The 13,863-nt window shown below is 49.9% G+C and overlaps 1 protein-coding gene across 2 annotated transcripts in view; it reads left to right on the top strand.

The window, feature by feature from the left end:
• The window catches only part of GPSM1 (G protein signaling modulator 1), a 65,895-nt gene that overhangs the window by 10,868 nt on the left and 41,164 nt on the right, over positions 1-13,863 (top strand). For both annotated transcript variants that reach the window (XM_058038414.1, XM_058038413.1), the window contains exons 2-5: positions 9,275-9,496; positions 9,920-10,055; positions 11,145-11,287; positions 12,249-12,372. In XM_058038414.1, coding sequence (XP_057894397.1) covers positions 9,275-9,496; positions 9,920-10,055; positions 11,145-11,287; positions 12,249-12,372 — 625 coding nt within the window. The remainder of the gene's footprint in view (positions 1-9,274; positions 9,497-9,919; positions 10,056-11,144; positions 11,288-12,248; positions 12,373-13,863) is intronic.

The raw sequence follows: 13,863 nt of genomic DNA, 5'->3' as shown, positions 1-13,863 counted from the left end.
GTGCTGGAGGTTCCCTGAGAGGCAGCAGACACCCAGCACAGTGCCAGACAGAGAGAGGCTGAGTGGCATTCTCACCTTGTGTGGCACCATGTGCCTTTCTGGGAATCCTGCCATGCTTGGATTTGGGGGCTCCCCACCTGGTGGGATACATAGATTTTTCTGCAGTGTGCTCTGAAGTACTTTGGTGCTGGTCTGCTGGGTTTGGGTTTGCACTGAGGAGCTGCAGGAGCAGTTTTAGAGATGCTGACAAGGGTCGCAGTGGACACCTGGCTGATATTTGAGCTCCTGGGGAGCCTCTTCCCTTGTTTTACAGACAGATGTGGAATTATCTGTACAAAATCTGGAGGGATGCCCTGTGTAACAGCCAGGGGGAAGGGCAGTGTCCAGTGTGAGCTCTTGCTCTCCTGGCCTTCTAACCCCATGAGTGTCTCTGGGCTGATGCCTGATTTTTGGCACCCCTGGAATTTTCAGGGAGAGCACAACAATGCTTTGAACAGCCCTCTGAGCAGGAGACAGCTGCAGAAAAACAATGTGAAATTGGTGCAATCTGCTGTGCTGCAGCTCTGCCAGCAGCAATCTGCCCTGGTGGCTGGCAGTGCTTCAGCCCTGGCAGGAGCTGTGCCCACATGCCCTGTGTGACCTGGCAGTGCCACCTTTGTCAATCCCTCTGCTCTGGGCACTCGGGGCTCTCATCACTGAGGGAGGGATAGCACAGCCTCTCCCTGGCTGGATCTCACCCTCCACACAGGCTTTACCAGATGGTCATCTGAAAAAGATGTAAAAGAAGTTGCTGCACGTTTGGATTCACTGGATTTGTCTGGTTCCTGCTGTTTGCTCTTCAGAGAGCTCTGCAGGAAGAGCAAGGGCCAGGTTTGTGCTGGCTCTGTCACTGAGGTCCCATCCCAGCCCCTTTCAGGTGCTGCAGAGCATCCTCAGCATTCTCTGGTGAGCTGGGAAGGCTCAGCCCCTCGTTGGCTCCCAGCCCAGGCTCAGGGTGTGAATTCTCTGCTGGATCCTCTCTCTGTCTTGGCCTGGAACCCTTGGCTTGGGGCTGGCGGGAGCAGATGAGACAGGAAGGGAGCAGAACCAGATTGGCTGCTGTGGAGTCAGTGGAAAAAGCTGTGGTGTGAACTTTGCCATGGTTTCCTTTTCTGCTGCATCACAGTGAGGATCCCCTGGCCGTGCCCCAGCCTGGCTGTGGGCAGCAAGGAGGCACCACGTGGGCACTGTGGGCAGCCTGCAGCTGCTGCTGCAGCTTTGGGATGGGCTGGGACATGGCACAGGCAGAGGTGCCTCCTTTGGCTGTCTGGGTTTGGCTCTAAGGCAGCCCCTGCTGTTTGTGGGGCTTGGCAGCACCTTTTCCATGCACCAGTTGTTTTCCTGCTGCAGGCAGGAGCAAGTGGCAGGCTGGGAGAGGAAGGAGGAGTGGGGGCTGCAGCTGGAGGGGTTTCCAGGCAGCTTGAATGGAGAATAGACTGGGGCCTGTGAGCAAACAAGCCTTGCTTTCACCCAAGGTTGTGCAGGAGAGGAAACCTCACACGGCCTGTGCAGCTGCCCAGAACAACTGGGACCATTGTGCTGGTGGCACTGGTGGGGCTGACCTGACCCTGCAGGCAGCTGGGGGAGGCTGGCATGGGCTCAGTCTCTGGTGCTGAGCTGCTCCCCTGCCCTGCTGGATCCTCTGGGGTCCATGGGGACCCATCCCTGGCTCAGGAGCCCCTTCTCCCATCCCAGGACACTGAGCCTCCTGGGTGTCTGGGGCAGTTTTAGAGAGGAGATATCTGTAAATCTCTCATTTATGGTTCTGAATTTGGAAAGAACCCCCCAAACTTGCCCATTTTCAGTATTAAGTTTGACCTGAATGAGCTCCTCTATACTGGTGGGTAATAGAAGCTGAATGACATAAATAAAATAGGTAACAAATAAATTGATTGTTTTCATTGTTTAGATGTGGATAAGGCAATAACTTATTTTTTTCTAATGGTAATTGTGACCTGCTGGATTCTGCAGTATGTTTGTTTAAATCACAGCATATATTTATATATTTTGGAGAGAGATGTGTTGACCCCATTGCCAAAGTAAGTTTGTCCTGAAAAGCCTCTCAGCCTGCATGTCCTCTGCTGCTCTCTGGCTTTTGGGAGTGAAGGAAACAGCATTTCACTGCTGGTGAAACCATCCCAGAGTGCTTTTTAATGGCACTGTGATGGATCAACCTCATTAAAGGTGTTAGTGCTGTTCAAGAAAGCAAAATACTCTTGGAGAACTCAGGAAGCTCCCTTTGTTTGCTGAGCTCATTCCTCTCTGACCAAATAGAAATGTCTAAAACCCCATCCTGTGGCAGGTGCTGGTTTGCTGGTGCTCTGCAGAGCCCATTTCATGGGTCAGGAGCAGCCCAAAGTGCTGGGTTTGTGTTTCTGGGGAGGAAAGAGCATCCTCAGGCATCAGCATCGTGACTCCACTTGTGTTTGGCAGGCTGGTGCTCCTGGCCTCTGCATTTATTTCTGTTGTTCTCACATGGCTGCTGGTGGTTGGGTTTATGCCCTGCTGATGAGCTGTGCAAAGAAATTGTGTTCCAAGCTCATTTCATTCTCACGCTTATTGAAAGTGAGTTCTCCTGCACAGTTCTCCTTCAGAGAATTTGATCAGTTCATACACTTGGTGGATACATAATAATTTTTTTTCCCATTTGGGAATCAGAACATGTTTTAATGAATTAATTTTCAAATTGCTATCTCCTTAATCATCACTTCCTCAGACCCTGCAAAGTATTTGCATCTTATAATTTAAGTGCTTTGAAACTGGCTATCAAGTGAAACTGTTAACCAGGCTGAGATGAAATTCACATTTGCACCTTAATCTCGTCTGAGCATTTTCAAGTGCTGGAAGTTAATTACATCCATGGTAGTCCTTTGATACTTGACTAATTTTGGAGCACAATGACTTAAATTTCTGCTCATTGCCTGTTAGAAATTTCACTCCTCAGCTGACACAGAAAAATTCCCTTTTTGCTCTCTGTTCTTCCTGTGGGTCCAGCTGGGTTTGTGGGCAGCATTTGGGTCGTGGATTCAGGATAATTGCTGCCAGTGTATCATTCACTGAGAGCCCAAACCTCCCAGGTGTGGGGCAGGTTTCTGCAGGTCAGGGATCTCTTCAGCTCCTGGAGTTGGGGGCTTTTCTTTGGTTTTTTGGCGTGTGCTGAGCTGGGAGCATCCCTGGATGGATGGATGGATGGATGGATGGATGGATGGATGGATGGATGGATGGATGGATGGATGGATGGATGGGAGGTGCTGCATCTCATTCACCTCATTCCCCTTGGGAAGAGGGAGGGAGGGCTCCTTTCCCTTCCCTACAGCTCACTCACAACAAGGCATCATTTTCCCCCAGAGCCTCAGCTGCCTTTTTGAAAAATGGGGTAATTGCTGCCCTCGCACCTCTGCAAAACGTTTTGGAGTCCTTAGGTTGAAGTTTCTGCACCTACCGACTCAGAGACATAAAAAAACCAAGCAAATAGCTCTGAAAACAGCAAATAGCTCTGAAAACAGCAAATAGCTCTGAAAACAGCAAATAGCTCCCATCTGTCCCCTGCTCCCCCATGCCCAGGGATCAAAGCCACAGAGGTTGTGTCAGCAGGGGAATGCTGGATGACTTTTGCTTTCCAGCAGGCAGTGGGGAGTTTGGATTTGGATTTCTGACAATGATGCAGCTTTTTGGAGCCATTCCCCATTGAAATGGGGTCTCATTCAGCACTGCTAATGAGAGGGTAAAGGCAGCTAAATACAGCTGTCTTCCTCAGTGGCATTTGGGATTTATTAGCAAATATGCAGTGGAATTGAATCCCTTGTAAGTACTCTGCAGCTAATGGTAGATAGCAATTAGCTGAAATGACTACTGTGGAGCACTGATGCTGCATCAGTGAGGGGACAGGAAATCTGCAGCCAGCACAGACCCAGCAGCTTCCAGAGCTCCCTGGGGTTTTTCCCCTCTGGATTTTCTGTTCTGTGCCTTCAGCAAAAGCCTGCAGTGAAAATCGCTGGGTCTGGGTAATCCCCAGAGCTCCAGCTTGAGCAAACACTTCCCCAGCAGCAGGCAGAGTGTGGATATTGTTATTTCCAGCTCAGGGGTCACTGAAAGGACTCTCTGCAGTGTTCCCAGCAGTGGAAGTGTGTGCAGTGGGAACCAGATGTGCAGGCTCTGCCCCAGATGTTTGGAACGAGCTCAGAAGTTGAGGAGGACTGGGTGCAGCGCTCCTGGTTCCATCTCTGACCTTTTCCTCTCCCAGCTCAACAGGAGGTTTTGTTTCCTTCCCCTCACTGCTGGGGTGAGGGGCAGGTCAGGCTGTCCCTGGGGCTCTGCCCTTTGGCTGCAGGGGAAGCAGCTCCTGTGTGCTGTTTCCAGCTTCCAGAAGTGCTTTGAACCAGATTCTCATTTCATGTGAATCTTGGTTTGTTTGTCACCCTCCGTGCCAGAAACAGGGGGTTTGAGACAGAAACCTGCTTGTCAGCAGGGGATCAGTGCTGGGGATGTGATGTGGGTGGGGAGTGAGGGGCTGTGCTGGCCAGAGCTGCATTTGGGAGAGAGATAATTGAGGATTTCCATTATTCTCCTGCCAGGTTGCTGCTGTTGGTGATGGAGAGGAGGGACTGAATGATGGATGGGTGCAGTGCTGTGGCAAGGAGATGATATTTGAGGGGAGGAGGCTGAAATCACCTGGATGTAGGAGCAAGGAATGGGATTTTCTTAAAGATTGGAGCTCACTGGGAGCAGGTGAGAGAGAGAGGCAGGTATGGATGTGCTGGACCCTGCCTGGGGCACAATAAACAGGGAAAGGTGCCCCAAACCCTTGGGAGAATGCTCCAGGCAGAGAAGAGCAGTGCCTGAGGCTGAATGGGTTAAAATTCATGTGAATAACCCAGCCTGTGCCTCAGGAGGGTCTGGAACAGCTTTCCTCAGGTAGGGAAGCAAAGGAAAATATTCAAAGCACTCCCCATGAGTGGAGGGGACACATCCCAAGGCTCTGAGGCCACCTGGCCCTGGTGGTTCAGAGCCATCAGCTCCCTCTCAGCCATGGGAGCCGTGCAGGGCTGCCAGAGGAAATTGCTGAAGGGGAATAATTCCCAGCTTGATTGACTGGCAGCACACCCTTAAAGAAAGTCATTATTTCAATGCATATTTAGTTTGTTAAGGCAGTGAATATGCATTTACACTGAGCACCTGGTAAATGTGATCCTTTTTTGGTTCAGAAGAAATGTTTAATTGCCCGTCAGCAGCGCTCTGGAATTAGATTTATTTTTGTACAAAACCTAATCAGATTGCAAGTAAGATGCTAAAATCTGTTGCTTCACTAACTCAAATCAATAGAAATACTAAGGGGGATTTTTTTTTTTTTTTACTACTCTTGATGGTTTTGATGGGTTTTTTTCTGCCTTACCTTCTGTCTAAAAGCCTGGAGTTCTGAACTACATGAGGTCTGATTGGGAATGAGCTCTGCAGTCGCCCCCACTAACATGAATCAAATATCTATAAATACCTTTCCTTTTCCCTTCTGTCCTTTTTTGAAAGGCAGTTTCACCTTGCAGGCAGGCAGGGTTTCTCCTGCCCTGTGATATTTGCAATGTTTAAGGCAGCAGACGGGTGACCCCAGGCTGTGTCTGGTGCCATGATCATTTTCTGTGTGCCCTGATGGAGTTGTTGTCAGCAGTGACGGGTTGCTGTGAGCAGGGCAGCCCTGAGCAGGCTGTTGGGAGGTCTGGCTGTGTGGTGTTCCCACTCTGGGGACCTCTATGATCACCCAATTACAATATCCTAATTATGGTGTTTGCCAGCAGCCGTGGTGATCACTGAGAATGGCGCTGGTGGCACCTTGTGCTGTTCCCTTTATTGCTCACAGTGTCCTTGGCTTCCCCAGCACTCCTGGGACTGCCTCTGCCTTCTCCAAATTGCTGGAAACATTTGATATGTGAGAATCTTTCTATTTTACCTTTTCCAGAGGCACATTTTTGCAGGGGAGCCCTTTGAACAAGCTTGCAGCAGGCAAAAGGCAATCTGTGCTCCAGCTCCTCATTAGCTGCTGCCTGACAGTGATGGGTGACCCTGGGCATTCCTGTTCAAGGCTGCTCCTCCCGTTTTCCTCAGCTCTTTCTGCCTTCACATCAGTTATCCTCTAAAGAAAGACTTAAGGAGGAGGGAGGGAGGCCCTGCCCAGGCTGGATTGGGCAGAGGTTTCCTCCTGTCGCTGCACAGGGGATGGAGGGAATGAGTGTGAGCAGTGCCATCCCTTCCTGGGCTGATGGGACCAGCATTGTGCCACCCTCTCATCCCCCTGGCAGAATTCTGAGGGCATTAATGGCCAAACACTGCATTTATGTGTGGCTCAGCCCCACTGTTTCCTCCTGCCAGTGCCTTTGGAGCTGTGGGTGTGCAGAAAATGCACAGAGAGCAGCAGAGGTAGGGCAGGGCTTGCACCTTGCTGTCACTGACTGTTTGCCCTTCACTGCCTGGTTCAGGGTTGTCCTTTCAGCTCTGTTTTATGGCTGGCTGAGCTGTGTGGGCTTTGGAAGCTTTTTAAAGTGGAATTTTAGTGTGCTCGAGTTTGTTCCTTGACCTGTAGTTGGTTCCTCTGCCCTTGGCATTGTTTTCCTGCGTGCTTTTGAGGCTGAAGTGATTGAGCTGCAGCAAAGATGCTTCCCAAAAGCAGCTCTGGAGGGCAGGTGGGTTTTACAGGTGGGTTGTGTTCCTGTTAACAATTGCAATCCCTGTTTGTTGTCCAAGGCAGCGAAGGTTTGGCAGAGCAGGAGGCAGGGAAAAGCCTCCTGTGCCTTCCCCTTGTTTGCTCAGGTCCCAGGCTGAGCAGTGATGTTAATTAGATAAGTCAGATACTCTGCAGAGCAGCCTGTTCAAGGACAAACAGATTTTAATTAAGGGCTGTGTGCACTGGAAGGTCGTGTCACTGCCTTGTGCCTGGACAGTTACTATGGGAACACCAGGACAGCACCCACGGGGTGTGACAGTGTCCCACAGTGGGCACAAAATTCACTTTGCTCCCACCCTGCAATGTATACCTGGGTTTTGTTGCTGTGGGAATGGGAACCTTCAGTTCAAGCTCTTAAAATCACCCCAGAAATTCCACACAAGCTGTACAGCAATGCCGTGGATTTGGGAAATTGGTGTCCACCCCTCTTGTTTGGACTGTTTACAGCTGGTGAACTCCATTTCTCACAGACAGCCTGGATATTGGAAGGAGTTGTGTTTGGGTTGAAATTCAAGCTCAGTTTGGGTTGAAATTCAAGTTCAAATTAGTTTGGTTCTGTCTCTGCCACCTTCTAACTGGAATCCAGCATTAACTCCAGTGGTAGTGGCTCATTGCTGCATTTCAGGTCCTCTCCAGCCTCATCCCCACTAAGCTGCCTGAAGTTAATCCTGCTGGTTTGAGCACAAGCTGTTTCTTGTCTGCCTTCAGTCCCAAAGCTCCTTTTGTTTGGGGTGTATCAGCAGGGACTTGTCAATACCTGGAGATGATGTAGGATCTGCAAACCATGGATGTACCTTGGGGCTGATGAAATTTTGGTGGGATCTGCAGGCAGAAACTCATTCTTACTAATATTTGTGTGGTCTAGCAAGAGGATCAGCAGAGACAAGTTAAATGTTTTTAATCCTAATATTTTTATTCCTGCTATTGAACAGAAGCTGAGGCAAGGACAAATGCTGTGCTGGCAGCACAAGCAGCTTTCTTGTGTAAATAAAATAGCCACTGAAATGTGGGAATTGCTTTGGAATGAAATGTTTGTGTGGGAGTTGGAGGTGGGAGCTCACAGGAGCTGCTTCACAACCCTTTCTCCCTTTGTGGCTTTGGGGACAGATGAGCAGCGAGCCAGAAGAGGCCACAGGTGTGTTTGGAGGGAGAGTTTCAAACCAAGTCTTGTGCTATTTTTCTTTTGTTTGGCCAGTCCTTGTGGTTGTCCTGGTTGGAGGATGCCAGTGTTGTGTGTTTGGAGGTGCAGGGAGCAGGGAGATGAGTAAGAGATTGCCAGGGAAGTGGGTTTGCATTTCAGGCTGCTCCTGGAGGGGCTGCCTTTGTTTGTTGCCCTGGAGCTGCTGCGTGCAGGGTGGGCTGTCCTTGCTCTGCAGAGCCCCTCATTGCTGGGCTGGGCTCCTGGGTGGCTCTGGGGAGCATCTCCCATGCCTCAGCAGGAAACTGCTTCAGGAGTCAGCTGGGCAAGCTGTGCTCTTGGGCTGGGCACCACAAACTCCTCCAAGTGCTCAGAACAGACTGGAAACCACCTGTGGGCATTCATTATCTTCTGACATTTATTATCTTCTAAAACCACCTGTGGGCATTATTGTCTTCTGACAGAGCCTTGCTGTTCTGCCTCTGGACAAGGGAGCTCTGTGTTTTTCTCAGCAGATGTCCACCTTTGGCCTAGATAGTTTTGACTTTGCAGGATAAATTGAGCAGAAGGAGAGCAAAGAGAAGCATCAGGATGGAGGAGCAGGAACATGCTGTGTCCATCCCCCTTGGGAAGGGGCTGGCTTTGCAGCAGGCAGGACATTTCCAGTGAAAGCTTGGCACAGGCATGGTCTAACAGGGACAGCTGTGGCTTAGTGTGGGGCACTCCGAGGGGATGTTTTCTCTCTCTGGAGCAGTGTCACTGCTCACAGAGCTCTCTCTGACAGCATGGAGTGTGCCAGTGCCAGAGGTGTCAGAAAATGAAGGGAGGACAGCGTGCCTTTTCTGCCCTGCAGGGAAATGTGCTGAGTGCCTGTGGAAAACCTGACAGCAGCAGAGTTAATGGAAAGCAGACACTGAGCTGGGAGCTGCTCAGCCAAGAAAATCTGCACAGTCCAGGCTTTTCTCTGGTATCCAGGAAAAACCTGTTACCATTTGGCTTCCCTCCGTGTTACCTCCGTGTTACCCCAGGGAAAATGGGCCAGGTATAAATTCCTGGGTGTATAATTCTGCAGCACCTGGAGGAGAGCAGGTGTCAGTGCTGAGATGGTTCCATGTCCTGGAGCCAGGAGCCCTGAGCTTTTTGTCCAGATTCCTGCTTTGGCTGCTGGCAGGTGTGGTCTGTAAATCAGAGAATCTTAGAATGGTTTGGGTTGGAAAGGACCTTAAAGACCCTCTCATCCCAACCCCTGCTGGGACACGTCCACTGGAAGGTGGAGTCTGGATGCTCCAAGGGTTAAATTAAAGGTGTGCAATGAACAAACTCTGTAAGCACTGCAGAGCACTGCAGCCACACTCCTCCAGAAACAATTCCCTTGTTTTTGGCAGGATGGAGGCATCCTGCCTGGAGCTGGCCCTGGAAGGAGAGCGCTTGTGCAAGGCTGGGGACTTCAAAGCTGGGGCAGCCTTCTTTGAAGCAGCAGTGCAGGTGGGGACAGAGGACCTGAAGACTCTCAGTGCCATCTACAGCCAGCTGGGCAATGCCTATTTCTACCTGAAGGAGTATTCCAAGGCCCTGCTGTACCACAAGCACGACCTCACCCTGGCCAGGTGAGTGTGTCAGCTCTGCTTCATCCTCATCAGGCACAGCCCTGAGGGAGGGCAGGTAATGTGGGGTGTAAACCCAGAAATGCACATTCCAGACTGACTGGGATTGTCCTGTGGAGAACCTGGGACTCACCAGGGATGGGACAGCTGCCTTCAGAGCAGGGAGGTGGAGAAAGGGATGTGGGTGTGGGGAGGGTGCCTGGAGCAGGAGCAGGGTCCACTTCTGTCCCCAGCACTCCCTGCAGTCATTAGAGCAGCTCTGAAACAGCAAACTGGGAACAAGGATCTGCCTTCAGAATTGTGGGAGCCTGTGGGTAGCTCTCCAGCCAGGTGTCTATGCTAAGCTGCAGTTAAATCTGCCTCCAGCAGGTATTTTTTATTTTATGAATTAAAATCTCTGAGCTATTTAACATCTTCATCTTGTAGAACCATTGGGGACCGAATTGGAGAGGCCAAGGCAAGTGGCAACCTTGGGAACACCCTGAAAATCCTGGGGCAGTTTGATGAAGCTGTGGTTTGCTGCCAGAGACACCTGGACATTTCTCGGGAGCAGGGGGACAAGGTAATGCTTCCAGCAGGAAACCTCTCCTGCCTTTAAAAATTACCTGTCTGCAGGTCAGTAAATGTGATCTGCTCAAGGTGGGCTTGGGAGGAGCTGCAGGGGGAAGCTCTCCCTGCTGGCTGCCATCACACATCTGCTGCTGTGAGCGTGAACATGGGGAAGGACAATGTGGGGTCGTGGTTCTGAAAATTGGGGATGGACAGTGTGGGATTGTGGATCTGAAAAATGGGAAAGGAAAATGTGGGATTGTGGATCTGAAAAATGGGAAAGGAAAAGGTGGGCTTGTGGTTCTGAAAGATGGGGGAGGACAATGTGGGATTGTGGATCTGAAAAATGGGAAAGGACAATGTGGGCTTGTGGTTCTGAAAAATGGGAAAGGAAAATGTGGGATTGTGGATCTGAAAAATGGGAAAGGACAATGTGGGCTTGTGGTTCTGAAAAATGGGAAAGGAAAATGTGGGATTGTGGATCTGAAAAATGGGAAAGGACAATGTGGGCTTGTGGTTCTGAAAAATGGGAAAGGAAAATGTGGGATTGTGGATCTGAAAAATGGGAAAGGACAATGTGGGCTTGTGGTTCTGAAAAATGGGAAAGGAAAATGTGGGATTGTGGATCTGAAAAATGGGAAAGGAAAATGTGGGATTGTGGATCTGAAAAATGGGAAAGGAAAATGTGGGATTGTGGATCTGAAAAATGGGAAAGGAAAATGTGGGATTGTGGATCTGAAAAATGGGAAAGGAAAATGTGGGATTGTGGATCTGAAAGATGGGAAGGACAATGTGGGCTCATGGTTCTGAAAATTGGGAAAGGAAAATGTGGACTTGTGGTTCTGAAAGATGCTCATGGTTCTGAGAGATGGGTAAGGACAATGTTGGCTCATGGCTTTGAAAATTGGAGAAGGACAGTGTGGGCTTGTGGATCTGAAAGATGCTCATGGTTCTCAGAGATGGGGAAGGACAATGTGGGCTCATGGTTCTGAAAGATGGGAAGGACAATGTAGACTCCTGGTTCTGGCCATCTCTGCCCAGCAGAGGAGAGGGCCATGCTGGGATGTGAAGTGTGACACTTTGCTGTTCTTCCTCCCTGTAGGTAGGTGAGGCCAGAGCTCTCTATAATATAGGGAATGTTTACCATGCAAAGGGAAAGCATTTATCCTGGAACACAGCCCAGGACCCGGGCTACCTGCCTCAGGAAGTCAAGGACACACTACAGAAAGCTTCAGAATATTATGAGTGAGTATCCAAGCTTGGCCAGCCCCTTATCCTGCAGGGAACAGGGCCACTGGCTGAGAATTTGCAGGTTGTAATAGATTAGGAATATTTCCCTGAGATGCCAAGCTGTGTTGGCAAATTAATGTCAAGGAAGGTGAGGAGAGGTCTTTTATAAGATTTGAGCTGAAATTCATGCTGGCATTGCCTCTGTGGGTTGAATTGTGACCATGCAAGGAAGTGCAGCAGTGCTGCTGGCCAGGGCTGGGGTGGGAAGCTGAGCTCCCAGCTCCTGAGGCCCCTGCTGCTCTCTGCTGGCCTCTGTGAGGATGGAGCCCTGTGTGTCTGCATCCCCCTCACCCCAGGGAGGAGGCACCTTGGAGTCCCGGTTCTGCTCAAGGATCTGCTCTTTGTCTCACTTGTCACAGCCTTGCTTTTCCCAAATCATTGCAGAGATCAGTCATGAGCCACACAGAGAGGTCAGCACCAGAATCTGGGGCTTGTGTTCTTCTTGTGCTTCAGAGTTCTGCTTTTGCCATGCAGTTTTTAAATAGGCTTTTTAAGTGCAGAGAGTGATCTTTCATCCTTTCCCTGATATCTGAGGATGTGATAGGGTGGTGAGCTGTTCATAGGCACTTTCTCCAAGGAGTGGTGCATGTAGCATAGCCAGGGGGTGAGTTTGTGCCAGTGGTGAGTGCTCCACCATTCTCTGTGTGCTGTGTAAAGGGTGAAAACAAGATGGAGAAATGCCAAGAGAATGGCACTGTGGATCTGGCCTCTCTCCCTGCAGCAGGACAGGGAAATCTGTGATCCTGCACAGAGGGGACAGAGCAGCAGGACCTGCACCCCTGGCTTGGCTTGTCCAGCACAGGTCACCAGCCTGTCACCTGTGCTTGGGGGGGGAAATGCCTTCTCCAGGGCTGCCTCTCCTTCCTCTCTGTGCAGGGCTCTGTGCCTCATGGATGCTCTGCCTGCTTTCTTTCAGGAGGAACCTGTCCCTGGTGAAGGAGCTGGGGGACAGAGCTGCACAGGGCCGTGCTTATGGCAACCTTGGCAACACCCAGTACCTGCTGGGCAACTTCACTGAGGCCATTGCCTTCCACAAGGAGGTAGGAGACACCTCTGCTCCTTCCTGGCAGCAGCTTTGCTTCTCACCCCAGCCCAGCAAGCACAGGGAGATGTTTCCCCCAGCTGTTCTCCTCCTCCTGTGGGACCCCAGGGTCTGCCCTGTTGTACCAACTCACTCTGAGCAAACTCTGCCCTGTTGTAGCACCTCACTCTGAGCAAACTCTGCCCTGTTGTAGCACCTCACTCTGAGCAAACTCTGCCCTGTTGTACCACCTCACTCTGAGCAAACTCTGCCCTGTTGTACCACCCCACTCTGAGCAAACTCTGCCCTGTTGTACCACCTCACTCTGAGCAAATCTTACTCCAGTCCCATCAGCCCATCTGAGCAGCTTGAGGGAAGGGTGCTGTTGGCTTGGAAACCAAAGGAGGGATCCAAGGGCAAATTGCAGCTGGGTCTAGCAAGGAGGTTTTTTTTTTTTCTGCTCTTAATTTGTCTCAGTCTAGATTTTAATAAATGCAAGCCATGAATTTAATTAAGCTGCTGAAAGAGCTGTTGATCAAGAATAAATGCTGCTTGTAGAACATAATAACTTTCTGCAAAGCTTTACAGGGAGGTGAGGTGACAAAGTCCCTGCCCCAATTCAAATGCAATTTAGCTTCTGTTGCAGAGTGTGTATCAGTTTCCATGCAGGGAAGATGGAGATTGACTTCTCCTCTGGTTTTTAAATGCTGGGGCCACAGCACTGGGGTTTTGTATTTGCTGGGTGCCTCGTGGCAGGAAGGAATGATGAATTTGACTCCTTCTTAAAAGGCTGATTTAGTATTTTATGATACTATATTGCATTAAAAGTACTATACAAAACTACACTAAAAAAACCAGAAAAGATATTTACAGAAGGTTAAAGAGATAATAATGAAAACTTGTGACTCTTTCCATGGCCTTGACACAGCTTGGCTGTAACTGACCAATGAGTGAAAACACACCAAAAACCAATGAAACAATCTCCAAACACATTCCACATGAGCGAAACAGAAGAGAAGAAAATGAAACAAGAATTTGTTTTCCTTTTTCTCTGAAATTTCTCAGCTTCACAGAAGCAAAATCATGGGCAGAAAGATTTTTTCTGAATATATAACTGTGACACTGGGGTGCAGCCTCACTCCCCCTTTTCCAAGAGCCTTTCCTGCTGCAGCCACCCTGCCAGGCACGTTCAGCACTGGCTGGGTGGGAGCTTTGCAGCCCTGGGAGCTGATCCCCAGGGCAGATTGTCACTGTCACATTTCCTGAAAAATCCTTCACCAGGATTTTTTTTTCTCCTGGGAAGTTGAGAAGCCTCAGTGAAAAATGTAAATAATATTTATCTGATTGGCTTCTCCTGTGTTTGGCTGCTTTGGAATGTGGTCTGGAGATTGTTTACCAACAGGTGCATGCTTGGTTTCATGTGGATTGTTTTAATTTAATGACCAACCACCATCAGCTGTGTCGGACTCTGAGGAGTCAGATTCTCAATTCCTCCTGGGGACCTCACAAA

Source organism: Melospiza georgiana, chromosome 20, assembly GCF_028018845.1.
Source record: "Melospiza georgiana isolate bMelGeo1 chromosome 20, bMelGeo1.pri, whole genome shotgun sequence".
Lineage (NCBI taxonomy): Eukaryota > Metazoa > Chordata > Aves > Passeriformes > Passerellidae > Melospiza > Melospiza georgiana.
Note: the sequence above shows the minus strand (reverse complement) of the source record. Positions and strands in the feature narration are given on the sequence as shown.